Source organism: Corapipo altera, unplaced genomic scaffold, assembly GCF_003945725.1.
Source record: "Corapipo altera isolate COAL_440 unplaced genomic scaffold, ASM394572v1 23, whole genome shotgun sequence".
Lineage (NCBI taxonomy): Eukaryota > Metazoa > Chordata > Aves > Passeriformes > Pipridae > Corapipo > Corapipo altera.
The window spans coordinates 17541162-17565910 of NW_020884878.1; the positions used below are offsets into that span (position 1 = coordinate 17541162).

The 24749-nt window shown below is 51.5% G+C and overlaps 1 protein-coding gene across 2 annotated transcripts; it reads left to right on the forward strand.

The window, feature by feature from the left end:
* The first annotated feature begins 901 nt into the window (after positions 1–901).
* ISM2 (isthmin 2) lies at positions 902–23035 on the forward strand. Of its 2 annotated transcripts, XM_027638192.1 has the most exons (7): positions 902–1554; positions 5841–5981; positions 16145–16405; positions 16883–17276; positions 18087–18227; positions 18748–18825; positions 19283–23035. In XM_027638192.1, exons 1-7 carry the CDS (start codon positions 1417–1419, stop codon positions 19798–19800), a joined length of 1671 nt encoding a protein of 556 aa, XP_027493993.1. In that variant the 5' UTR covers positions 902–1416; the 3' UTR covers positions 19801–23035. The 2 variants fall into 2 exon arrangements, with proteins under 2 accessions (XP_027493993.1, XP_027493995.1); XM_027638194.1 differs by lacking the exon at positions 5841–5981.
* The last annotated feature ends 1714 nt before the right edge of the window (positions 23036–24749 follow it).

The following is a 24749-nucleotide window of genomic DNA, read 5'->3' on the forward strand; positions in this document are numbered from 1 at the left end:
TTTCAGTGTCTTTCCCTAATAAGTTTTTCATAGTCCTTTCCCTAGTAATTTCCTTCACAGGCTCATGAGCGCCTGTGGAGATCCTGGAATAGATACTCTAGACCCAAAGTAAACAGCCACTCCATGTTTCCAACAGGCTTTGAGGGTTAGATAAGATGCTGCCGGCGTAAAAGACAGCGGATCAAGGAATAAAAACTTCTTTTGAGTGGTGGAAACTTCCTCCCGCAGCTCGGGAACAGCCGGAGCTTTCACTGGGGAGCACAGAGCCCCGTTTCTGCCTGTCGCGGACCGCGCCGGGGGTGGGGGGGGCTCGTCCCCGCTCTCCCGCGGAGCGGCCCCGGTGCTCGGAGAAGGGGAGGCAGCGGCCTTTGCAAGCTCTTCTCCCCGGGGGCGCGGCGGGAGGCTCCGAGCCCTGATGCGCTGAGCCCCTCGCCCGGCCGCGGCCCCGCTCCTGCCCCTCTATCCCGGGCGCCTCCATCCTCCCGCCTCGTGCGGCCGGGCCGGAGCCGCCGGGCCCCGCGGCCGCCCCGCCCCGCCGGGAGGGCGCTGCGGCGGGGCTGCCCCGGCGGGAAGCGCCCGGTGGTGCCGCTGGGCTTGAGCGAGGCCGGCGCCGCCGCGGCGAGAAACAAAGAGTCCCGGGCCGGGCGGCCCCGCCGGAGGGGCAGCGCCCCGCGGGCACAGCCGGGCGGAGGGGGCGGCGGCCGCCCGGGCCATGCAGCTGCCGGGAGGGGAGGAGCGGAGCGGGCGGCGGCGCCCCGGAGGGGGCAGCGCCCGGAGGGAGAGGGGGGAGGTCTGGCAGTGCCGGCAGCCTCCGAGCAGGGCAGGGGCGCGGCGGGGCCGTGCCCGCGGCCGGCAGCCGCGGCGATCGCCCGGGCGGGGCTGGACCGCGCTTCGTGCGAGCAGGAGCCTCTCCCCGGCGAGCGGCCTCCCGCCCGCCCTCCGGTGCCCAGCGTTGCCTGCAGAGCTGCGGCAGCACCGGCGAGTGACTGCGCGGGGGGAGGAGAAGAGGAGGAAAAGAAATCGGATTGCCGAAAGGATTAGGAAGCGGGGTGGGGAGGCGAAGCTCTCTCCTCCCGTCCCTCCCCGCACACACTTGTGAAGCTATTCAGAGTTATCCTTCAGCATCAGTGGCGGGCGAGCCCGGGGGAGCCGCGACCGCGAAAGGTGCTCGGCAAACTGCAAGAACGATCAGAGGGAGCGGAGCGGCCCGGGCCGCCGGACCCTGCCTCGGCCCCTGTCCCAGCCCGCGGGGCACCTCACTTCCCGGCTCCAGTGTTTTATATATTACTCTTTTTTTTCTAAGTTTTCCCCTGCTCCTCTCGCTTTCTCGGAGGACAGGATTTGGAGCATTGCGGGCGGGCGTGCTGCCGGACCGCCTGCCCTGGACGTGCGAGGTGGGGAGAGAGGGAGGGAGAAATGCCTCTGATTAGAGGGCAAGTCGTGCTCATCCTCAGTTTCGTCTTCCTGACAACTTTCGTGGCTGTGGTGAGAGGACTACCCGTGAGGAAACACCGCAGCAACAGCCCGAAGGAGAGGAGCTCCAAGCTGGCGGAGGTAAGGCAGCTTTTGGGGAAGTAGGGAGAGCCGGGACGGTGCTGAGGCGAGTCCTTCCGCAGTCCCTGCACCCCCTCACATGCCGGGAAAGCTGAGGAGGCAGCGGGCCACCTGAGCGGTCACCGGGGCTCCCTCGGAGGCGGTTGTGCATCTCGGACGGGAGCAGCATCCAACACGTGTCCCGCAGCCCGGCCGCCCGCAGCTCCAAGGAGAGAAGCAGCAGCGGGGAGGAGTGTTTGGGCCCCCCCTCTTATAGGCTGTTTCTTCACCCGTTGAGGGGCAGAGCGCTTTCCCGGCCTGCGGGATTTTCGGGCAGCCTCAGGTCTTCGCACTGCACAGAGGCTGAAGGAAAGGGGCTGCTTTTTAGCTTTCTGAGGTCGGGGCCGAATGTCGTGACCTGGTGCCTGGGAAGATCCGTTGCCTCCAGCAGCCAACATCCCAGGTGGGAGAGAGGGGTTAAATTAACGGGGTTTGTGCCTTGCCAGGAACGCCGAATCTCCTCTACCACAAACATAAGACATGACGGATTTTAGCCACCATCTCACCTCCGCGCCGAGACGCCCCTGGGGCAGGTTCCGGAGCGGCCATGCTCCCCTCTCATCCCCTGCGCCCCGCCGTGTCCCCCGGGGCAGGCGGCCTTGGGAGCCTCCCGGCCGGGAGGGGGTATGTCCCGAGGCTGCGCCTTTCGCTCCTTGGAGTGCCGGATCCTGGCCAGCGCTGGCTGCCGAGCGCGGACTGTGCAAGGGAAAACTTAAGCAGGCAGTGAGAGACTGGTCAGATTGGGAGACAACTGGTAGGATCTGATGGGGATTACAGGAGGGAAATAGGAAAGAAACAAAAGGAGAGCAGGGAGAAGAGTTTGAATAAGAAGGACAACTGGACGGTTGAAACAACCTGTTTTCATCTTGAAACTCTTCTCTGGAGAAAAAATGGTTCGGGCAGCACAACTGTGTTTAAAAAGTACTCTTTCAAAGAATGCTACTGGTAAAAGTAGGTGAAAGGAGTAATTGAGAAAAGTGGTGGTAGAAAGAGGTTGAGCAAGACAGGGTAAGAGCAGCTCAGCCCTCACAGGCGATACGCACCAGTATGGGAAGCAGCAGATTTGATCTGCAATGTCAGTCAGACTGGCAGAGGAGGTGTGAAGTGGTGGGAATATACCTTATTCCCAGTTAGTGCCGAAACAGAATGCTGATATGTGGAGGAGTTGTGCTGGCAGCTCCTGTCAGATGCCCTAAACTCCATTCCAGCATGAAATCCAGGGAACAAGTGCGAGGAGCGAATCTGATGATGCAAAGCCTTGCCAATGGGCAAGAGAGGGCACGGCCTGTGTCCAGCCAGGTACCGCTAGTCAAGTCTGGTGATAGTTTTGAGTGGAGCATGGACTGAGCAGATTGAAAGAGGACTGCTGGGAATATGTGCTCTAGGGCTGCTAATAACATGTTGGTGCTGTGCTTTGCTAGTGAAACTTTGAACCTAGACATAGATGGTGCTTCAGTTGCCAGAGAAATGCCAGGCAGAGTGACCTCGGGCTCTGGCTGCAGGAGGAGTAGCCATTTACACTTGAAATCCAGGAAAGTATTGCAGCTTGGGGGGGAGGGGGGGGGGGGCAAGGATAGAGACAAGCTGTATGTTAGGAAGTTATGCATGTGCCTACCACAGACTGTGCAGTGCAGCCTTCAGGCTCCTTTTTATCTGACATCTAAAATACGTGGGAGAGGGGAGCGAGCTGCTGTCAGTCCCAGTTTGTGAATGGTTGTGAATGGGGAGCGTTGTGCGGCCAGCCAAAGATCACACACGGCACTTACACAGCCCGGCCTCTGTCCCCAGGACCTTTGCTTCTTGCAGAAGTAGAAACATACAAGAAGTTTATAAGCAAATGTTTGAGGGTGGAGATTAGAAGCAAGGAGGAAGTTGAAAAATTAATTCCTCTGGGAGCGTGTTGGTGCTCCCGTGCACGCCCTGCATCCCTCAGAGTACTACTGGCTGCACAGTTCTCACGGCAGGGAGAAAGCAGCAGAAGACGCATTGGCATGTGTCTTCTAGCTGTGTTTTGGGATGAAATCCTGTGTTTCTGGTGCATGTCAGGGAGAATTTAGAGTAGTCATGCACAGCTGTTTGAACTAAAGCAGAGAGCACAAGCACAGCAGTATGGTGGTTAAAAAAAATCCGGAGTGATTTTGGGTCATACACACAGATGGTTCCTGTTGCAGCACTGATATGTCCTGTCTCTATGGCAGCAGGGTAGCCACAGCTCGAGTATTGGTTACACTATGGGTAATGCCCTACAGATGTGGGTAGAATGAAGGGGGCTGTGAGGAGAAAAATAGAAGTGACAGAGAAGAGCAGATAGACAATCAAAACCATTAAACAGTTATATAACTTGGACTTATTTTAATTTAACAACTTTCTTTAAAGCAAACATTTTTTGTTGGTTTAGAATTGAATGGGAATTGTTATAATCTGTGCTGAGCCTCAGAGTTGCACTTCTATACTAATATAATTTAGAAAAATTAAACCAAGTTTTTCAGTAAATTTTTGAGTTAGAAATTCTTCTAATTGCAGGAAGGATGGAGGAAACACATGCTTTATTTTTGGGTGATAACCTTATCAGTATGTCCGAAAGTCCTGTGCCTCAGTCAGGATCCATTACCAAAGGAGCAGGAAAATTTACATTTTCTCAGCTGTGACACTGGGCAGAAAAGCTTTGCCTGAGTTACACTGTTCTCAGCATAAACAACAGATGTAGCGAGGATATTTGCTATTGCTTCAGTCTGTTTGACTGGAAGTTGAAAAGGCAAAGTGAAGAAGTTGAAAGGCAGTTTTCTTTCCAAACTATGACTTAAATCTAATGAGAGAAGGTACGTACTTGTTTGGAGGCTTTTTGGTGATATTTGGGAAGGCAGGTGGACTCTGAAGCAGCAAGCAGGTGTACAGAAGGGTTTCTAGAAGTGATTTTGCAGATTGGATGCATCATACTTCGATGTGGGCAGAAATGTGGCAGGATGGAGCACTGACCAGCAAGTCTCTTCAGATTTGGGTAACTGAATAGTTCAAAAAGTTTGTGTCCCTTGTGGAGACAAGGTACAGCTCATCACATCACTTAATGGTTTATTTATTTATGAAGTCAGGAGGTTTAAATGCAAAATATGTTTTTATAAACTCACTGGATTTCAAAATGTTGGCTTTGAACACTGTTAATAGACATTTGAATTATTTCCAACTGATACCAGTTGATTCTGGTGCTTTTCTGGTAAATAGAAAACAGCTAGAGTCCTAACGTGCTAGAAATGTAAATGTTAGAAATTATTAGATCTGTTTGAACCGACATCACAGCTTCAATAACTGTGCATAGAAATAAAAGTACTAGTGGGAACGGTAATGGGGGTGTTGTGAGTGAGCATCCCGACAGTGACAGGGTGTGGCAGAGCAAGCCAACAATGTTTCATGGAGGGTCCAAACTCCCAGTCTAGCTCTGGTGGGCTTGATGTGTGCTCTTCAGTAAGAGGGAACCGCTCTGAGAGAGGGGTCCAAGAGCAACATCAGCAAGCTCCCCAAAGCACCTGGGGTGTTACTGCTGGGCTTGGACAGGGGCAGGGGGCAAATCCGGGCTGGAGCTTGCTATTGGAGTTCCCCTGGTCTGAGGCTGTGCACAAAGCAAATATGGCATCTGCGATAAGACATAACAGAAGGCAACAAAAGAAATATCAAGCACAGCATAAAGGCTGAATTGGCTGCAAATCAGTGGTTTTGTGCAGCACCTGATATGACTGGCTCCAGGCCCCTGAGAAATAGCGAAACAAGTGGCAACAGTACCTATTATTTACTGGTTAAATCAAGCAGTGAGAGTAGCGATGGGAAACTACATACAAAAATGTAGGTCTACACCTGATTAAAAATAATTGGTAGCAGTCTTGATTTAAATTGACCTGCCCTGTGCATAAGGACAAGTGAGTGTCCAGGAGTTCTTAAGAATTAAATGTACAGCAGTCACATGATGCCTGGCTGGAGATAACAGCAAATGGAGAATGAAGGAGCTTCAAGGTGACATGGCGTGGCTGTACTAGATAAAAAAGTGTCAAAGGGAAAGAAATATCATCTAGGCTTGAGTGGAGTTTGTCAGGAGACTGTAAGCAGAAGTAGCCCTGTCATTTGGGAGCCTAACATAGCCTAGACACCACTGGGTTGGTCTGGGGACACCACTGGGGTGATGAGCTGCACAGCCACAGAGGTCTGTGGGAGCCTGCCCTGTGCCTCCCCCCAGCTCTTGCTCCTCTTGACTCTTCTAGGGCTGTCTGGCCAAGAAGAGGATCTCACTTTCCCAGAGCCATCTCGCCCTGCTGTGGATCTCCAGCTTGTGTTGTCACCCAGGTCTGCCCTGTGTGGAGCATCTTGTTGCGCTGCCGCCTCGTAAGGAGGGCCCGGCTGGGGTACGAGTGGGCGGCCGGGTCGGTGCTGGCTGCCTGCACAGCCAGATCCCCGCCGCCACCGCGGGCTGTGTCAGTAGCAGAGTCATTTTGCCTGCGGATGTGCTTTTTACCTTTTCATTTCTTCAGCAATTAAGCGTTCTTGTCCCTGGCTTTGTCCTTGGCGGAGGTCGGATTTGTGGGTACAAAACGTTCACTGAAGCATCCTTCCGCTCTGAAAGGGGCTCTTTGTGTGCAGGGAGGTACTTCCCCCTTTGTAGCAAATTTCCTTTTGAGAAGTGCCAAATTATCTTAGTCAACACAGTTGAAAACCCTCCCGCCCTGGGGCTGAGACAGCAGCAGAAACAAAGGGGAGCCGGGTGTAGGGAAGCTGCCCAACAAGCGGGCTTCTTCCCTTTTCACTGCACAAATAGGTCTGCTGCATTCCCATTGTTACAATCAAAGGGGTTCCTGTAAAAGGCACATGTAAGGGGAAGAGATGAGGCATAAATCGCTCCACAGGGCATTGCCCGGCACTCTCTCTCGGTTCACAAAAGTGTCCAGCTCATGCAAACCTTCTCCTCATCATGCTTCCAACCATGATCCCTCCAAGCCAGGTGGGGTGATGGAGGGAGTGTGCTAGAGTTAATTCCTACTTTCCTCTTGTCAGTGTCCTATGGATAGGGAGTGCAAACCAGGGATCATCTGTTTTCCGTAGTAGCAATAAATATTCTTCCACTCAGAATAATCCCCGAAACAAGAAGCCCTGATGCTTCCCATAGGGAAGCCTGAGGACAGTCTGAGCTATGGACAGGCCACCAAGGTGTCCCATGCTGTCCAGCTCCTTCAAAGCAACTGTTGTCAGCCATAGGCTCAGGTTTTGTATAAAATACTGGAGCAAGGAAGAGATTGTGGCATGTTTCAATGTTAAATTATTTTTGTTTCAGACAGAAGCTTGCAAAATAGTGGTGCGAGGAGTTTGGGTTTTGGTGTGGTTTTTTTTTTTTGGTAGAATGTTTTGCAAGGAACCTTCATTGAGCGGTCAGATGCTTTTACGTGGCCAGCTGTAAAAGTCAGCCTGCAGAGGATTGCTTCCAAACAGTCCCGTTTCTGCATGTTCCTTCTGTGTATTAACTCCTGAGGGTTGTCTGAGAAGCTGTTTGAGATGTACTTTCATCTCTGTACTCATGAGATGAAGACACCAAAAAGATGGTGACCTGCCTGCCTCTCCATCATGAATGGCCCTTGGCGTGAAGGGCACCTATGCCTCCTGGGCTTCAGGTTGGTTTCGTCTCCAGGGCAAGGATACAGCTTCAAAGGGAACAAAATGCAGTAAATTGCTGCCTTTTGCTGTCTCCTGGCACCACTGGATGGGCACAAGGTAGAGACCTGGCTGCAGATGACCAGGAAATGCTCATGCATGCAGGGAAGAGGTGGTGAGGTTTGGGTTTATCTTGGATTAGGAGCTGATGGTTGGCCTGGTCTGTCAGGGTCTTATCTAGCACTCAGGACTTGGGGTGCAAGGCAGGTCTGGGAACATGTCCCAAACCAAGAGAGCCACCATCATGTAGGGTGCAGTTGGAGTCTGGCACATGGCAAGGGTACAGTGCCCTTCAGATGAGCTGTCTTCTAGCCCAGCCTTGGCAGCCTGAGTCTAGGGGTGAGCAAGCCAGTCTCAACTCTTTCCCAACAGCTGAGCCCCCAGGCTCCTGAGACAGCAGTATTTGCTAGATGGCCTAGAGGTGCTGCAAGAGGTGCTCCGCCAGTGGAGAATTGACACCTCTTTGCCTCCCTGGGATGTCCTCTCTTCCCCACCACTTTGGCACACTTTCCTGCTGCGCTCCCTGCCCTCCCCTTCACCTCCAGCCATTCCCGCAGCAGCCAAAATCCCCAGGGATGCCAGCTGTGCCGTGCTGTGCTGTGCAACGCAGCACCTCGGACAAGACAAGGTGTTGTACAAATGTCTTCACATAGGCTGTTCCCCCCAACAGTTTCCCCTCTTGAAACATTGATTTTTAAGGAGCAGGCAGCCTTAGCATGTAATAAAACTACAAAGATGCCTCTTAGGGGAGCATCTGGTTCTCTTCTGGGACGTATCTGCGGAGTGGCCCTCCTCATGCCTTCAGCAGAGGAGATGTGTGGGTGTCTCAGAGTCCGCTTGGCTTCTGCATCCAGGATTACAGCTTGAGTATGGTGTGTCTGTGACCACTGTGGGGACTGGTCCTGGGGTTACCTCTAGGAAGTGACTGGCCAAAGGGAAGAGGAGGGGTCAACTGGGGGCTAAGATGCTGGAAAAGTGGGACTTCCCATCTGGATATGCCCTAGCTTTCCTCTGACTTTGGATTTGCCTCTGCAGCTTTGCAAACCTCAGGCTTCTGTCTGATGGGAGGAAAAAAAAAAGAATTATTTTTGATGAAGCACTTAAGAAGTAACAGGGGCTGTCCTGGAAAATCTTATGAACAAGTGAGTTATGAACACCACAGATTGGAGCTAGAGGAAGGTACTCCAAGACCCTTTCTCCGCCCCACACTGATGTGCAGGAGTCATTAAATCCTGCCACTGGGCTGGGGAGGGGAGCTGAGCTCATCTACAGGCTGGGGAGCTGCAGCCAAGCACGTGGAGCAGGTGCTGCTGGCTGTGAGTCATCCTAGGTTTGTCCCTTAAGGAATAGAGATGGAGCATCCCTGCCTGGATCCCTTCCTGTGCAGGGCATGGAGATGCTCCAAGTCCAGCTCAGATGTCCCTTTTGTCTGTTGTTGAAGGGATCCCCGATGGATTTCTATTTGGCTGGTTGGCTGCATTCCCTGCCAACCTGCTTGCATGGAGGGGCGGCCTCTGCACCCTGTGTGGGACACGGGGAGTAGGTGCCCTTAGTTCCCTCTTGCCCTGTGTCCCCCCACACCAATACCCCTTTTAGCAGGCAGGAGGAGGCTGGCATTGGTTCCATCAGTTTCTACACTTGCTTTGCTATATTTTGGGGCATTTTGTTTTTGCAGTTTTGCCTGGTCTGCAGCAGAGAAGGGAGCAGCAGCTGGAGCAGAGGGTTACGGTGTGCAGGCTAACAAATGCGGATCATTAGCTGGAACAAGTTAATGGTTACTGAAGCACATGGAGTTTAGAGCTGGAACAAGTTAACAGCAGCTCAGTCTGATGCATTAGGAGCTTATGCGTATTACAGCTCAACTATGTTAACAGAAAACATGTGCCCTGGCAGGAGCATTTGCCAGAGAGTACCAGAGGATATGGACGTGTGTCTGTTCACCTCTCTGGGGGACCTCTATGTGCAGTCTCTGCGGGGGCCCAGCTCCCATACCCATGGCTCTGCTGCATCTGAGCAGCTCCCAGTTGGCCTGGCTGCAGCAGAAGTTTCAGGATACGGTCTCAGGTTAAGGGTCTTCGGGTAAGGGTGCCTTGCCACTGGCTGGTGTCCTTGCAGCAGGCACTGCCTGTCAAGGATAGGCCCTTGGGACCTCTGCACTTGGACAGAGTCTCCTGGTGTAAGTACAACCCCATGTGCTGTGCTGTGATATGTCAATGGTGCCAACCATATACCCCAGTTTCCCCTCAAGGACTGTGTGGTTCATCCATGTGGAAGGCAGGGCAGTCCCTCCTCAGGGGCAGGGACCTTTCCTGTGGTGAACCTTTCCGAGAGGCTTCTCCAAGTGGGAGACCCACATCTATTCCTGGCCTTGCCACAGGCTACCTGAGAGACCTTGGGCAGGTCATTTTCTTTGTCTGCAAAATGGAAATTTTACAGCATTTGTCTCAGTGTTAAAGAGGGAGAAGATATTTATGGTAGTGTGACACTGAGAAGGGCAACAGCTAGACATGGCAAGGTGAAAAGCCACCAGGCTCCTACTTTTCCTCCTTGTGTCACAAGTGATCTGGGAGTGAGGATGCCACTGGCAAGTTACTCGTCAGCACATCCACAGGAGAGCTGACTGCAGTGAGAGGAGCTGGGCTGTGCCAGTGGGATGCATGGTGAGGAGCACTGTCAGTAGCCTGGACAGCCTCCCCATTTTTGGTCTTACACAGTCACCTATGCTGTGTCCCTGCTCCTCATGGTGCTGCATGCTGCTGCTTCTCCATGCTGTGGTGTCTTCTGCTCCAGGGCTGGCTCTGCCTCAGGGCAACTGAGTCACCAACCTTGGAAAGAGTTTTGAGATTACTGTTGTTGCAATTGTGAGACATGAGTAAGCCTTTGATGCTGCCTCCTGCAGCTTCCTACTCAAGACAATTGGGATGGAGCTAGTTAGAGAAGAAAGTGATACCATATGATCTAAAGTATTTTGATAACTGCGTGAAAATTATAATCATGAGGTTGTAATAATTATCTGCACAGCCTACAGCATGCTGCCAGCTCCTGCTGGCCTGTCATAAACAGGATCTGCCCACGCAAGCATGATAACCAAGTGCTTTGTTTGTTCCATGAGCACTTGTAGAACTCCCCCAAAACCTAAATGGAGTCTTTACTTAAAAAAAAAAGGCAACAAACCAACAAAAAACCAACCAAACAAATGGAACCATAAAAAATACTCCCTAAAACCAGCACCCAAGTGTGAGTTGATTCTGAGGTGGACCAGAGAGTACAGCAGGTGGGAAATCATGGTTCTGCTCTTTACTTGGGCCTCAGCCCCTTTGCAGGCGGGATTGTAACCCAGGGCACAGGAAGAGGGAGGCAACTGGAGGTATTCACTTCTTTAAATTACCTCTGACAGATCTTCCAGAGCTCAGCCATCAAAACCCTGAGTGATAGCTCCTGCTAAGCCACCTGCCTGTAAGTCTAAATGTGTTGTGTCCGATGACTGTGATTGTGGCTCAGAAGGTCTTACAGACAGTAGCAGGAACTGGGTGGCATCTTCACCTTCCCTGATATCTCCTAGGTACCCACCCAGCTCTTGACACCTCTAGAAGCTTTGGCAAGGCTCTGGGAAATCCGTTAAGTGGGTGATGAGCTGATGGGTAGCAGAGGTCACTTGCCTGATGTTTGTCCCATGGATTTTCCATCTGGCTGAAAGACTCCCGGTTGACAGGTTGTGTGCTGGTGGATCAAACTACAGCCCTCGAGAGGCTGTGGTGGTTTCAGCTGGCTAGGCTAAAAAAGCCCTTTCTTTGAGCAGTATCTCTTCAAGGAGAGAGTGTGCACTATGGGAGGGAGGCGTCATAACCTACTGCATTTGTTCCTGATGATTACCCTACTGTTCAACCTTCTTTACTTTCAAGAGACAACAGTGTTACTTGTTAACACTAGAAAAACCTCCCCTTTCCCCCAATCCTATCAGCAAAAATTGCCATGAGCTTTTCTGCAAACTACAGCTCGAGCTAACCCCAGAAATACTGGGCTTCCTTCTAAAGCAACCAACCATCTTCCCTCTACTTCCATAGCTTTATAGTATAGCTTTATAGTAAAATCCTGCTTTGGAGTTGTTTCTGCCCAGTTTCAGTCCAAAGATATTTTTCTCTTTTTCCAGATCTTTGCAGCTTATTTAGGTGAATATAGAAAGAAAAGTTCTATGGTAAAAAAAAAAAAAAAGAAAACATAAAAAAAATTGTACTTGGCTAATTCATAAGTGGGCAAGTTTGCAACAGACTGCAGCACAGATTTTAAAATGTTGGAGAGAGCTTGGGGAAGGAGTAGGAAGGTCTATTCAGGAAAAGATCAATAGTTCTTCTGGTAGTTTCTTGTTTCAGTACACCATGGTAAAACTGTTCAAAGGAAACCTAACACAAGCAGTAATGATTAAGCAACAAAAGCCCCCATTCCTTATAATTATAGCCCAGTGTGATACCGGCCTTTAGCAAATACGTCATTTTCTTCACTGCAGTGTTAACAAGCCCAAACCACAGCCTGAATGTTGCCTCTGATCTGACTGCCGTGTGCACAGGTTTCTTTGGTTCAAGTTGAGTGAGTTTATATACTTGATAATTGGCTTGGGATAGGTGTGGGTGGAAGCTGCATCTTCTGAGCTTGTCCTATGCTGGTGACTCGCTTGCTCCACTGACTGCTGATGCACAAGCTCCAGCAGTGCTTCACTCCCAGGAGAGTTCTCTCAAATGCACTTGGAGGAGCAGCTTTGCTCAGCAATGTGTGTAGTTAGGAAGAGCACTGCCGGTGGGTGCACTGGCAACTTGCAGCGCCTACAGAGATGCTGACGAACTTGCTGGAGGGACAAGTACCTGTGGTTGTGGCATACACCACAGGTAGTGTGGCCCCTGGTTGCCAAAGTACAGTACAGCACAGGGACTAGTCTGTTGATGTTTTCAGGTTGTAGGATCTGAGATGTCACATCTCTAGTAATTTTTATGTAGCAGCTGCAGCACATGAACATTGGTCATTTGCTTTTTTAACCCATGTTTAGTTCAAAGCCTTAGAGAAGTTTATAGCAAAATCGCAGATTTTAAGAGCAGATGAAATTATTAGAGCCTTGAATTTCTTCCCTAGTACAGATGTGGTACTCATGTTGAGCCTAGTGATGTGGGTTTGACAGTCTCCACAAGAGAAATTGTCACTTTTCTTAGCTTGTTCCTGTGGTTAATCACCTATGGCACTAAAAGCATGAGACTTATTCCTCAATTAAATTTGTCTGGCTTTGACTTGGGCACGTTGCTTCCTATTATGTGTTTCTGTTCTGGATTATAGAGTCTCTGGTGCCTGATGGATTATTCTCTTAAAGAACTGGAAAACCAAGTCATTGCTTCCTTTTTTTAACATGACGAACAAATTAAATTGTACGGATCTTTCGCTGGAAAAGTTTTTCCATCCCTTGAAACGGTTTTGTGGCTGCTCCCTTCACCATCTCCAGATTTTCGAGCAATTTTAATAGAGATGTATGGACTAGAAATGGGAAAATGTCAGCCTTTGGTCTCTAGAGCAGTGATGTGTGGCCTTTTTCCACACACCTTGTTGCCTGTGTTATGTACAAAGTAGGCATGACACTGGGGTGAATTTCTAATGAGTTCCTTCCCCTTTCCAAACATCTTTTCTAAGCTTGTGCCCCAAGGTGTTTAGGTGATCAGTCTTACATGTGGGAGAGCCTGGACTATATGGGAAGAACTCCTGGGCTGGTAGGTAGGAGGGTGTGATCCTGCTTATATTCTGCAGTCAAAACATGGTCTTCAGAAATGGAAAGCCCATGCTCTTTCCTGAGTACTGTCCCAGAGTTTCTCTCAGGTCCTGCCCTGGGAAGCCTTATTCCCAGCAAAGCAGGATATGCCAAGTGTATGCAGGAGTATCTGTGGCAATTCCTTTTTTGACTTTTTCTTTTGCTTGGTGCTACCTAGTTGCAGGAGAAGGCTGGAGCTCAGCTGTGAGGCATTGATGGCTTTCCAGCACTGTGCTCCGCTTCTTTGGGGTGGTGGCAAGTATTCTTCCCTTGGCTGCTCCAAGGGAAGGTGGAAGGAGAAGGGAGCTGTTGATGACCAGTTGAGCGATGGTTTGCAGACTTTCTCCTGTGCTCCGTGGAGAGTGGGGGAGTAGAATGTTAACTCTAGACAAGCAAAGCCTTCTCTTCCTTTAGCTGATGCACTGCAGTGGCCTTGCTCCAGGCTTGTTTGCTTTATCCAGCTGCTCCTTGGACAGAGTAGAGGAGAGAATGGATGTCATGCAGCAGGAGTGCAAACCTCGAGGGCAGCTGCTAGTTTGGCTGTCAGGAGCCCCTTGATGACATGGAGAGGACACATCTGATGCCATGGATGCTCTCACCTGGAGAGAGCACTGGGCTTTTAAGAGCTTGTTAAATCCATGGCTTGACTGGCTGGGGCAGGGCACTGAGCAGAACCTTACTCAGGAGGGGCATCTGATGCAGGGACAAATTTTAACCCAGCAAAACTTCAGAGCAATGCAGATGTCAACAGGAGGGAAGTGTTGGATGGTACAGTGCAATGACCATTGCTGAAGGACTCTGGGCCATCCAGGGCAGGCTCTCTCAGTGTCCTTGTGCCTCTGGAGTATTTGGGCGCTGAGGGAGCTCTGTTCACCCTGCAATACACTCACAGCCAGTTCCCCTGGAGCAGTTTTATATTTTCCCTGTGGGAACAGTACTCTGAATTTCTTGAGCTTGTTTGGGCGTAAAATCTGAATTAGGCACTGAGTGTAAATTTGGAGACTTGGAGTCTGTTCCTGGCTGGCTTGGTCTGATGTCCTTGGGTGAGCTCGGATCTTGTTGCTAGAGGAGACCTCACTTTCCATGTGTATTAAATTTGGGTTGTCTGTGAATTGAGCTTGCCCAGCCCAATAAACTCATTGCAAATTAGGCAGGAACGCCAGGCGCCAGGCTCGCAGGGCTGTTGTCAGTCTCTAGTGCAGGGGTTGTGTTGGGCATGTGCAGCTGGCAGCAAACCCAGCACTGTCAGGCAGTGTTGTGCAGCCAGCACTAGGACACGGCCAGGTTTGCCTGCTCAGCCCCCCTTACTGTTTATGTTCCACCTGGGCTCTGCCTTGCTCCCTGCCGAGGAGACCCTGGATGTGAGAGGAGACCTAGCAAAGGGCTAAGGCACTGGGAGATGGGCTGAGACAGAGCCAAGACATCCTTCCCATGCACCCTTCTCAAAATCGTTGTGGTTTTGGATGGGGATGGAGGGAACTGGGAGGGGAAGATGTAGGCAGAGGCATCTGTCTGTGCTCATGGTTGCTACCAGCAGTGCCACAGGAGCCTTCCTGGCCAGGGAGAGGGAGCAAGCCCCAAATGCTCTCACCAGGCAGCACAGGCACTCTCTTCCCTGCAGCCCTCTCTCCTCCAAGCCCATCTGGTGAAGTCTGTCACCGGCCCTTCTCTGCCTTCAGCCTGCTCTGGGCAGCAGCCAAGGGACCAGCGGCATCCCTGCTGCTCTTTTCCCTCCCCCGGGAATGGAGGGATCACGGGCTTTGATGTACGGGCACAGGGCTGGGGACAGGCTGTGTGCACTCATGAGAGTCTGGCCAGGCTCCAACTGCCTTTGAAGTGCTCCAGTGATCAGGATGAAAGGAAGGGGAGTCCTTCCCCAAACCATCTGGCTCTAATTGCAGGTAGAAATGCCTCTCTGCGTCCCCCCCTCCACCCCGTGGGGAGGGGGCACTCCGCACTCTTCTTCATTAATCCCGCGGCTCTCGACTTGGCTGGCGTGAAGGGTGAGAGCTTGGGAACAAAAGAGGGTTTCAGATGGGCAGCCAGCAATAGGCATCCTCTGGCCGAGATGCTGGGGGTTCGGGCACCTCTGCCCGTGCCACAGAGGGGTTTGCCAGTTGTTCCCATCTCTGGTTTCTCAAGCACACTGGAGCCTGCTGGCCCTTTGGCTCACACTCTTTCGTGCCAGTGTGCACCGAGTGCAGGGACGAGGAATGTGGGAACTCGGTGTGAGCCCAGTTATTTGGCAGCACACGCTGGCCGCCTCCCTGCCCCCTCTCCGCCCCCCCCTCACCCCCCCGGCTGACTGGTACTACCTGTGGGGCAAGGCTCCCTGCCTGCTCTCCCTGCTCCTCCTGGGACAAGGCTACTGTGAAATGCCACATGCCACTGAAGTGGCAGCAGCAGTTAGAGCCATTGGCAGCACTGGCAAGTGAGTTTTGTTGATTTGTTCGGCTGGGCATCTTCCCTTTCTCAAGGACCTGGAGGTAGCTGGGTTATATCTACTAGCAGTTTCTTTCCCTCCTTGTGGTAGCCTTTGGGCAGTATGTGAAATCTCAATTAAACCTGTGTTGCTTGAAGTTGTCTGCCCTAATACTAATACCACAGAACAATTTATTTTGATGAGGTTTTCCCCTTGTCATAAAGCCCTTGTTATAAACTTTTTATATAAATATATAAAATTATTAAACATGAACTCTGGTAACTCGGTGACCAGAAACAGCCCATGCTGTGACCATCACCAGGGACCAAGCAATGGCCAAAAAGGGAGAGCAAGAAGTGGAAAGCCAGGCAAAATGGGCAATGAGACAGCAGAGGGGTGCAGAGAGGGTGGTTGTGGGTATGGGAAGCACCAGCCTGAATAGACCTGTAGGTTCAGGTGCAGCAGGGCTGAGTCCTAGCACAGCAGAGGACACTGGGTATTAATTTGATTGATTAACATGTTAACTGCTACCCTGATGCTGCAGATGGGGTGGAAGAACCATTTGGTGCAGCAGACCAGACCCGCTTTGCTGGGCAGCAGTTTCCTCCCTGCCCTGCACTGCCACCCTGCAGAGATGTTTTCACTGCCTCTTCCCTCTCCAGGTCTCTGCCTCATCCAACCCTCGTTCGGCAGGGGATGAGGAGCTGCCACCATCAGGCAAGGCACGGGGGCTGAGGCGGAGCGGGCAGGCTGGCTCACGGCGGCACAGGCGTCGTGGGGTGGCTCAGCAGGCTACCAGGAGCCCAGCAGTGCCCCAGCCCAGCAGTGCTGGCCAGGAGGAGAGCCTGCCCTTCATGCTGAACCTACAGAGCTTGCCGGGGCTGGCCAATGTGGACCTGAGTGCCCAGAACCCCAACATTCAGGTGGGGAGTGGGTCTAGGAGGGCCATGGGGGGGATGTGGGTGAGTGCTACATGTTCCCTAAGAGGAAGGATCTTGTGAATGGAGTCTGTGTGGCTTCTGCCATCTGTCTTCTTGGTGACTGCCAGCTGCAGCTAGCTGGCATGGAGAAGCTCCTTGCCAGAGGAATTTGCTCACACTCTTTTCCCTGCCCCCCCCAGCTCCTCTCTGCAGAGCAGGAGCAAACACTCCTACATAGGTGACCTCTCAATTTCTGAGGGTGGTGTTTGCCCCTGTGGGTGACCACCAGCCCAGCCCCCCTGTGCCTCCCACACTGTCCCTGCTCAGTCTCTCTGAATGAGGCGAGACCACTTGTGCTCCTCATGGTCCTGCAGCCCAAGGTGTCTCTGGTGTCTCGGGTTGGGAGCCAGTGCGTGGTCTGGTAGGTCTGTCCCAGGGCTGTGCCCTGGCTCACTGCCTTGCCTCATGTCTGCCTTAAAGGTGACCATTGAAGTGGTGGATGATCCTCAGGCCGAGATGGAGATGGACTTGTTGAAGGAGACAAGAAATGACTGGTCTCTGACATCCTCTGAGTGGTTGTCCCACAAGGACCTGTTCTGGCCCCTCTTCTGGGAATACACTGACCCTGCCGAGGGGGGGGAGGAGGAGGAGGAGGAGGAGGAAGAGGAAGAGGAAGAGGAGGAAGAAGAGGAGGAAGAGGATGACAACCTGGATGTAGAGGACAGGGAGGAAGAAGAAGAGGATGATGATGAGGAGGAAGATTACACAGCAGAGTATGAGGAGGAAGAGTCCATGCTCAGTGGAGTGGGAGGTAATTGGGACCAGCGATGGCCTGGGCATAAGAACTGGATCTTTAAGGAAAAATATAATTACGGTGAGTTCTCTTGGTATGCACAGCTGCCCTGCAGACCTGCACTGCCCTCCCCTGCCTTGTCTGGCCCACAGCCCTGCAGCAGGGATCACAGCACGCTGGTGCTCAGCTCCTACTTAAAAAATAAGCAAGCATGCCAAGGAGCAAGGCCAGTACTCAGCTGTGGCTGCCAGCAGTCAGACATGCTAGAGTCCCAGTGGGAATTGCCCTTGCATGTAATCTGATGGAGCATGGACTCTAGCGAAGGCATGCTCAGATGAGAAAAACATTGTGAATGTTTAATGGCAAGTGCTGCTGCCATGGACTCAGATCCCTGCAGTGACACCAGTGCCAGAAGCCTTTGCCTCAGACATCGGCATTCCTCCAGGAGAGGAGCTGCAGAGGGCTCCATGGCAAGTACTGGTGAGCAGACAGACCATGGCACCACAGCAGCTCCCTCTTGCAGCTTCTTGGCCATGACCCTGAAACCAGTCAACCTTTGCTAGTACCTCATGCTTCAGCATCATGGCCAGTGCATTGCCCATGTTCAGTGAGGATGGGGATGGACAGCGATGCCTGTTTGGGTTGGTATGACTGGGAGCAAAGCTGTGAGAATGAGAGCTTTTGCTCAGGGGCTGCTTCCCTGGGGTTGGCAGCGAGGACAAGGTTGGCCCTTGGCATCACATGACTGGGTACTATTGTGTGCCCCAGGCAGCACTGTCCCTGTACAGGGATGGTGCAGAGCTGAGGGAGGTCCCAGGTGGCTGTTGGCTCCCCTTCTGCTAAGACTTTGCTGAGGTTCACCACTCTCTACCTCTTCCCTGCCTTGCACAGACTATGAAGATGAGGATGAGTGGAGCCTGTGGTCCCCTTGCAGCACTACCTGTGGCAGCGGGAACCAGAAGAGGACCCGGTCCTGTGGTTATGCCTGCACAGCAACGGAGTCGAGGACCTGTGACCTGCCACACTGCCCTGGTGAGCCCTTGGCCATACCAGTGCTTGGATACTGTCTGACCCCGATGTGGGCTGGTCCCCCACTGCTGCAGGCAGTGCTCATGCTTCAAGAACTAGTTATGTTTAGTGTGATCAGAGCTAATGACCATGGGGCTTTGTTTCCACAAAGAGGCTATGATTTGGCTTCATGGCTCCCTAAGCAGTTGTGTGGTACCCAAGGGTAGTAGGAGCTGGAGTCCGGCTTGATGTGTGACTTGCACCTCTCTCACACTGGGAGCTTGAAATTTTCTCCTGAGGCATATTGAGAGCTAGCTCTATCCACTAGGGCTTGCATAACTCACAGCCTCGGGCAAGTGTGTCCATCCAGTCTTGCTGCTGGCCCTTGCTTCCAAAGGCAGAGCTATGTCACCAGAGAAGTGGCAGGAGAGGGGCTGGAAAATGGATGGTGTCTGGTGCACATACAGAGGGAAAAATCCCACCACTTGTCCTGGTGTTCAGCCTGGCTCTTTGTTGTTTGTTTGGTTTTTTTTTATTTCTCAAGGTGCAGAAGGGGAAATGGTCTTCCCCACAGAAGAGACACCTTTCAGAAGTGACAACACCACAGAGCTGTTCAACTCAGGTCAGCCTCTGCTTCTGCCTTGCACTGGCTTCAGCTATGACTGGGTGGTCATAGCTGGCTGGTGGGGAGGGCTCTGCCAAGGGCTCCCACGTCTAGTGTCCAGACCTAAGTCACCCCAAGCCATGTGCAGGCTTCAGTGGTCATGCTGGTAAACCCAGTTGCTCCCACAGCCCTGGTACAACACAGTCCTGCTTTACAGTTCAGTGGCTGAGGCCAGCCTGCTGTGTGCCCTCTCCCATGGGAGAATGCTGCCAGCCTGGCCCCAGCACAAAACCCCTTCCCTCTGTCACTGCCTTGGGGAGGGAGCCTGGCTCCAGCTCATCCCAAGAGCCTGACTGCTCCTGCCTGGTGGTTGCAGGCTCCACTGGTGGTATTGGCAAGTTGGCAGGCAAATGGCCTCTGGGTAAAGTGGGGTGAAGACTGTGCATGCCCTCACCTTTCTGTACCTTCCCCCCAGAGGTAGACAGCTGTGAGAAGTGGCTGAACTGCAAGAGCGACTTCCTCACCAAGTACCTGAGCAAAGTGCTGACGGACCTGCCCAGCTGCCCCTGCTCCTACCCACTGGAGGCCGTCTACAGTGCCGTCAACCTGCGGGATGAGCAGCAGGGCAAGAGCTTCCGATGGCGGGATGCCAGTGGCCCCAAGGAGCGCCTGGACATCTACAAGCCCACAGCACGCTTCTGCCTGCGCTCCATGCTCTCCCTGGACAGCACCACCCTGGCTGCCCAGCACTGCTGCTATGATGAGCACACCCGCCTCATCACCCGCGGTAAGGGGGCTGGCGTCCCCAACCTCATCAGCACTGAGTTCTCCCCGGAGCTGCACTACAAAGTGGACATGCTGCCCTGGATCCTTTGCAAGGGTGACTGGAGCCGGTATCACGCTGTCCGGCCCCCCAACAATGGGCAACAGTGTGCTGACAACCCCACTGAGGAGGAGTACCTCTCCCAGCTGCAGGAGGCCAAGGAGTACTAGCCACAGCCACTCTCAAAGGAGCCACTGGCTTGTACCCCTGCGCAGCCTGGCGAGCCCTGGCCCTGCTCATGGGCTCCTCAGTGGTGCCAAGCAAAGCGGGGAGGATGCACCATCTGCCTAAACCCCTCAGAGGGGTGCCTCAGCCCCCCTCAGATTTCTGAGGGTGCCGGAGGTTATCATAGTGCAATCCCTGCCATGCCACCCAGGGCAGTCCTGCATTCCAGGGCTCCTGGGCTGGCACATGGGGAGCAGTAAGTGCTGGGAGGTGTAAATGGAACAAGGGGCTGCTCCTGCCTGCTTTTGTTCTCTACGACCTTTCAATGCAACCTGAAAGCTGAGCACAGGGTGAAGCAGGCGCAGCTCCTACTGGCTTCATGACTTGTCTGAGGAGCTGGTGAGGCATGGCTGCCTGCTCTTGCCTGTGCACCTGCCCTGGCACACACTGGATTATGTCTGAAACTGGGGTAGGTCCTCTAGAGAGCACATGGCTGTCCCAACCATGCATACAAAGCAGGGTTTGCATGCTCCTCAGGTTTGTGCATGCACAGTTGAGAAGGAGCAGAGAAAGGCTTAGCAGAGTCCATAGGCCCAGGATAGGTGTGGGGCAGGAGGAGACTGGCTGCCTGGGCTCCCTTGGCAAGATTGCCTTGTCACCAGGGTTTTGGTTGCCAAAGCTAGACATGGGTGGGCCTCAGAGGAGGTCATCACAGGGGATGCACCACCTCTGTGCATTTTAGCCCCTCTGCCTTGGTGCTTGGGGGAGCAGGGTGGTAGCACCCGTGCAAGTCCCAGCACTAGCCCACTGTCAGGCCTTGGTGCCCTGGCAGCCCCCAGAGGATCTCAGTGCTCAGGAGCACCTGTGACACAGCCCAGAAGAAAGTCCTGTGTTTCCCACTCACAGGCCTGCCAGAGACAGGAGACACCTTGGCCACTGTTCATGCCATTGCTGGCGAGGAGCAAAAAGCACCGAGTCAAGTTCTCCATGGGAAGAGGAACAAGTCAGGTGCCACTGGGAGCATCCAGCATTGGCCCTCTCTGGTCTGCTGCTGGACACGGGCCCTGCTCCATGCTGTCTCTGCCCAGGTGCCCAGCAGGAGACAGCCCAGGGAAAGCGAGTCACAGGCACACCCTGCGCCTCTCAGGCTCGCTGCTGGGTCAGGCTCGCAAGTGTGACTCCAAAGGAGGAACACACACATGCTAATAATGTCAATACCTGGTGTCCACAGATCACGAATCATGAAGCTTTCTGTTGGCACTTTGGTCTTGCCTGGGTTTTATTCAGCTTTTCCCAGGTCCGTGGCAGTGTGTCCCAGCATATTTTGTGAGTTTTTCTGCAAAGAAACTAGTCTGAGCACCTTTATCCCTGGACATTCAGTTGTTGAACCTGGCAGAAACTTTACAGCTTTCATTTGGAAAATTTTATGCATCAGAGGAAATAAAAGAGCAAGTCAAGCACACATAAAGACGAATGGAGTCATTTCTAGACTAGAAGTTTCACCTAAGGCTGTTAGCTACTCCATGTGTTTGTGCAGGACACTGTTGGACCAAAAAAATATCTATCTGGTTGCAGAGGTCCTTGGCTGACCATCCTGTGCTATGTCTGCCCTTCTTGCAGGAGTTTTCTCCAGCATCAGTGAATATCCATGATCTGAAAGCAATCTGGGGAGTCTTTCTGGGAGCATCTTTTATATATGCTGAATGTATGTCGATCCTTTTGCCTTGGTTACTGGTAGAATATTGCATCTTTGGTCATCAGTAGCTAAGACTTCCTAGCTGGTAAAACAAAACTATTAATGAAGTTATCACTGAATTCTTCTTATTTAACTATTATTCCACACTTGTATCCCTAGACTCTAGCTGTGGGTTCTATCAAAACATAGGCAGGCATCATCCATTTCCCAACAGGTATGCAGTCTGAGATGAGCAGTGTTATGTAAGTAGTAAGAAGGAAGACAACCAAATAAGCATGATGAAGACCTAGACCCTGGAAAATTTTCATGATCGTTACATGTTCCAGTCAAAATGGTCATTTGCTCGCTAGTTTCTGCTAAAGAGGTAGGTCATAAAGAGGTGGTAAAGAGGGGGTGGCAGTGGTCTGGTGGCTTGATTCTGGGAGCCTGGGATGCGTTCAGGGAGCCTTGTAAAGAGACACAGAGGCTTTTGTATGGGAAGCAAACAAACTGAGTGGATGAGGCCATGGAAGGATGAGCTTGTTATCTTCTGTCATTCAGCACAGCATCTTCATATTTCCTCTCCCATACCATATGTCATTATAAACATCATCAGACTCTCAGAGGAGCTTATTTACCATCAGTGCTGACTTCTTTAAAACAACATCCTGTTGAATGTGCCTAGTGTTCTGTATTGGACCCACACATGGAAGCAGGACTTCTGCAAACAGCCTTTCTTGAAGGAGACTTGCAAAAGCTCAGCCAATTTGTTTGTTAGACTGGCTACTCTCTAAGGAAGTGCTCTTACAATAAGGACTGTTATTCAGGCTTTGCATTCTCCTCCTCTTTATACTGGCTATGTCAACCAGTCTAGTTCTGTAATAACTGGAGTTCCTGTCCAAGGGCAAGTAGAAAAATTCCTTGCATTGACAGTCCCCCACTCCCCGCCTCCCCTACAAAAGCTAGTTGAGAGCCAAGTAGCTATTCTGCTTCGCTGCCTCTATGGTTTAGACAATATAGGCATGAACTGGAGCATGAGAAACAAGAAGCAGTGTTGTTCCTCATACGAGCACCTTACACATCAGGAGGCTTTGCAGAGCACTTTGAGAAAAGCAGACATTAAGCAAGCGTTTGTTTTTATATCCCATCAAAGATTCTGTCCAGCTCACTGCTGTTTAAGTGATGAGTCTCTAAGGTTTTATTCCTTAGGTTTATTGTGGGTTTTTTATATATAATATATATAAAATGTCTTTTATTCCTACAAAATTTCATAAAGAATAATTCTTTATTCTGATGCTGCAATAAAGCACTTCATATATATATATATATATATACACATATATATATATTTATATGTCACGCTGATGTCATTCAGTTGGGACTGGAGCATATGTTGCTATTCATTTTGGTTGAGAGGGATGACACTGTATTGAACACTACATGTCTTGGGTTCCCAGTCCTAGTTGGCTTTGATTCCTTTCCTTAGGATTTATATTTGGTGATGTCTGGCTGCAAAAATCATAGGTAACAAAGACTATCTGGAGCCCACCACCACAGCCATGGGATATGTGAAGTTCTGCTTAGAGGGAAGGAAGCCTTCTACAAGACCATCAGGGTCAGTGCTGAGAAGCAAATGCATTGCCCGTGCCTCAGGTTTTATTCCATGGTGAGCTTGGCCAGAGCTGGGTACTGGCTGATGTTACACCAGCACACTGCTTTAAGCAGGTGTTGAGCATGGAAGCAGGGGGAAAATAAAACCCAGAATCATCCCAGCTGGAAAACTGGTTTGGCAAACCACCTCCAGAGCCAACAGCTAATTATAGCAGGGGGATTTGCAAAGCTTTCCAGGGATCGCAACTCTTTGTTGCCTTTAATTTGCTCCATAAATCATGACGACTTCCAAGATCTTGCTGTTTCCAGCTGTTTTCTCTCCTTCTCTCTTGCTCCTTTTGCTTTTTGCTGTCTGCACACCTGTCAAGGGTTATCTGCTGCTCCAGCACGGGACTCTGCTCCACAGCTGCCTGGCATGATTGCTGGCCCCTGCCTGGGGGGAGCAGACAAGTCCTCTCAGTGAAGGATACTTTGAGCTTCCCACCGGTCTTCTGCAACATCCAAAACATTGTTGCACGGAGCCCAAGCTGCTCAGACAAAATCACTCCCTGGAGGGGCAGTCAGCAGTTACATGCCTAACATGCCTTTATCCTCTGCAACAAGGTCCTTGCTGTGCTAGATGCTTCAAAACTCCTGGGCTATAGAAATCCCACAGACAGAGAGTGGAAGCAGGAAGAATTCCTGCACTAAGCAGGTACTGAAGACCTGGAGATGTCACTTGAAATCACAGAGTGAGTCTGTGGCAGAGTCTCAAGCTGCACTTTTGCCCACTGCATTGAACACAAAACTTTCTGACCAGCATCACTGCTGGTCATCATTGTCTTAGTCTGCCAGCCTGGACTGGAGCTTGGTGTGGCTCAGCTGCACCAGTTCCCTGGCATCTGATGTGAAGATGAGTTTCTCTGCACACACAAAGGCCCATTCCCAGATTTTGCTGGGGCACAGGTGGGGTGAGTTGAGCCCATCTCTCAGGGATGAATGTGAGATTTCATTACAGCAACAGAGATTCCGTTACCTGTCTGCTCTTTTTCAGGGCTCCTGCTCCAGTAATCTGCTTCTTGGAAAGCACACAGGAAGCCCAACTGGGCCCAGAAGGAGCTGCTTTGGAATGAGAGGACAGAGGATGATAATGCAAGGAGAGTTTGGCCAAAGCCTGTGCAGCAGACCTGAACTCCAAGGCCTGGCCTTAACCTAGGCAAGAGCAAAGTGTGATTGTGATGGTCTGTGGACCTTGAATTAAAATTGAAGTTCTAGAGAAGAAACAAACATTTCAGACACCCCTGTTCTGGTCTGTGAAGAGACACCCCCCTGTGTGGCTACATTAGCCTTCTGGGCTGGGTGTGCTGATGGCATGCAGCTGCCAACTTCTCTGGAGCAGAGGAGATTAAAAGGAAAAAAAAACCCCACACTTGCTGCAATTTTTCAGGTGGCCGCACTTTTCCACTTGGTCAAGATAATTTTTGCCCTTAAACTTGTCTTCCAGTGATGATATAATTTTTTTGTTTACTTTTAAGTTACCAATTATATTATCTGTACTGAAATATACTGGACTCATTACATCTTTATTAGGCCTTCCCTTATTTACTAATAAAAATATAAAGTGTTACCTAAAATCTTAATAAAGGCCAGGTACTCCTCTGCCAAAGAAAATTGTTCACTCGGTATGAG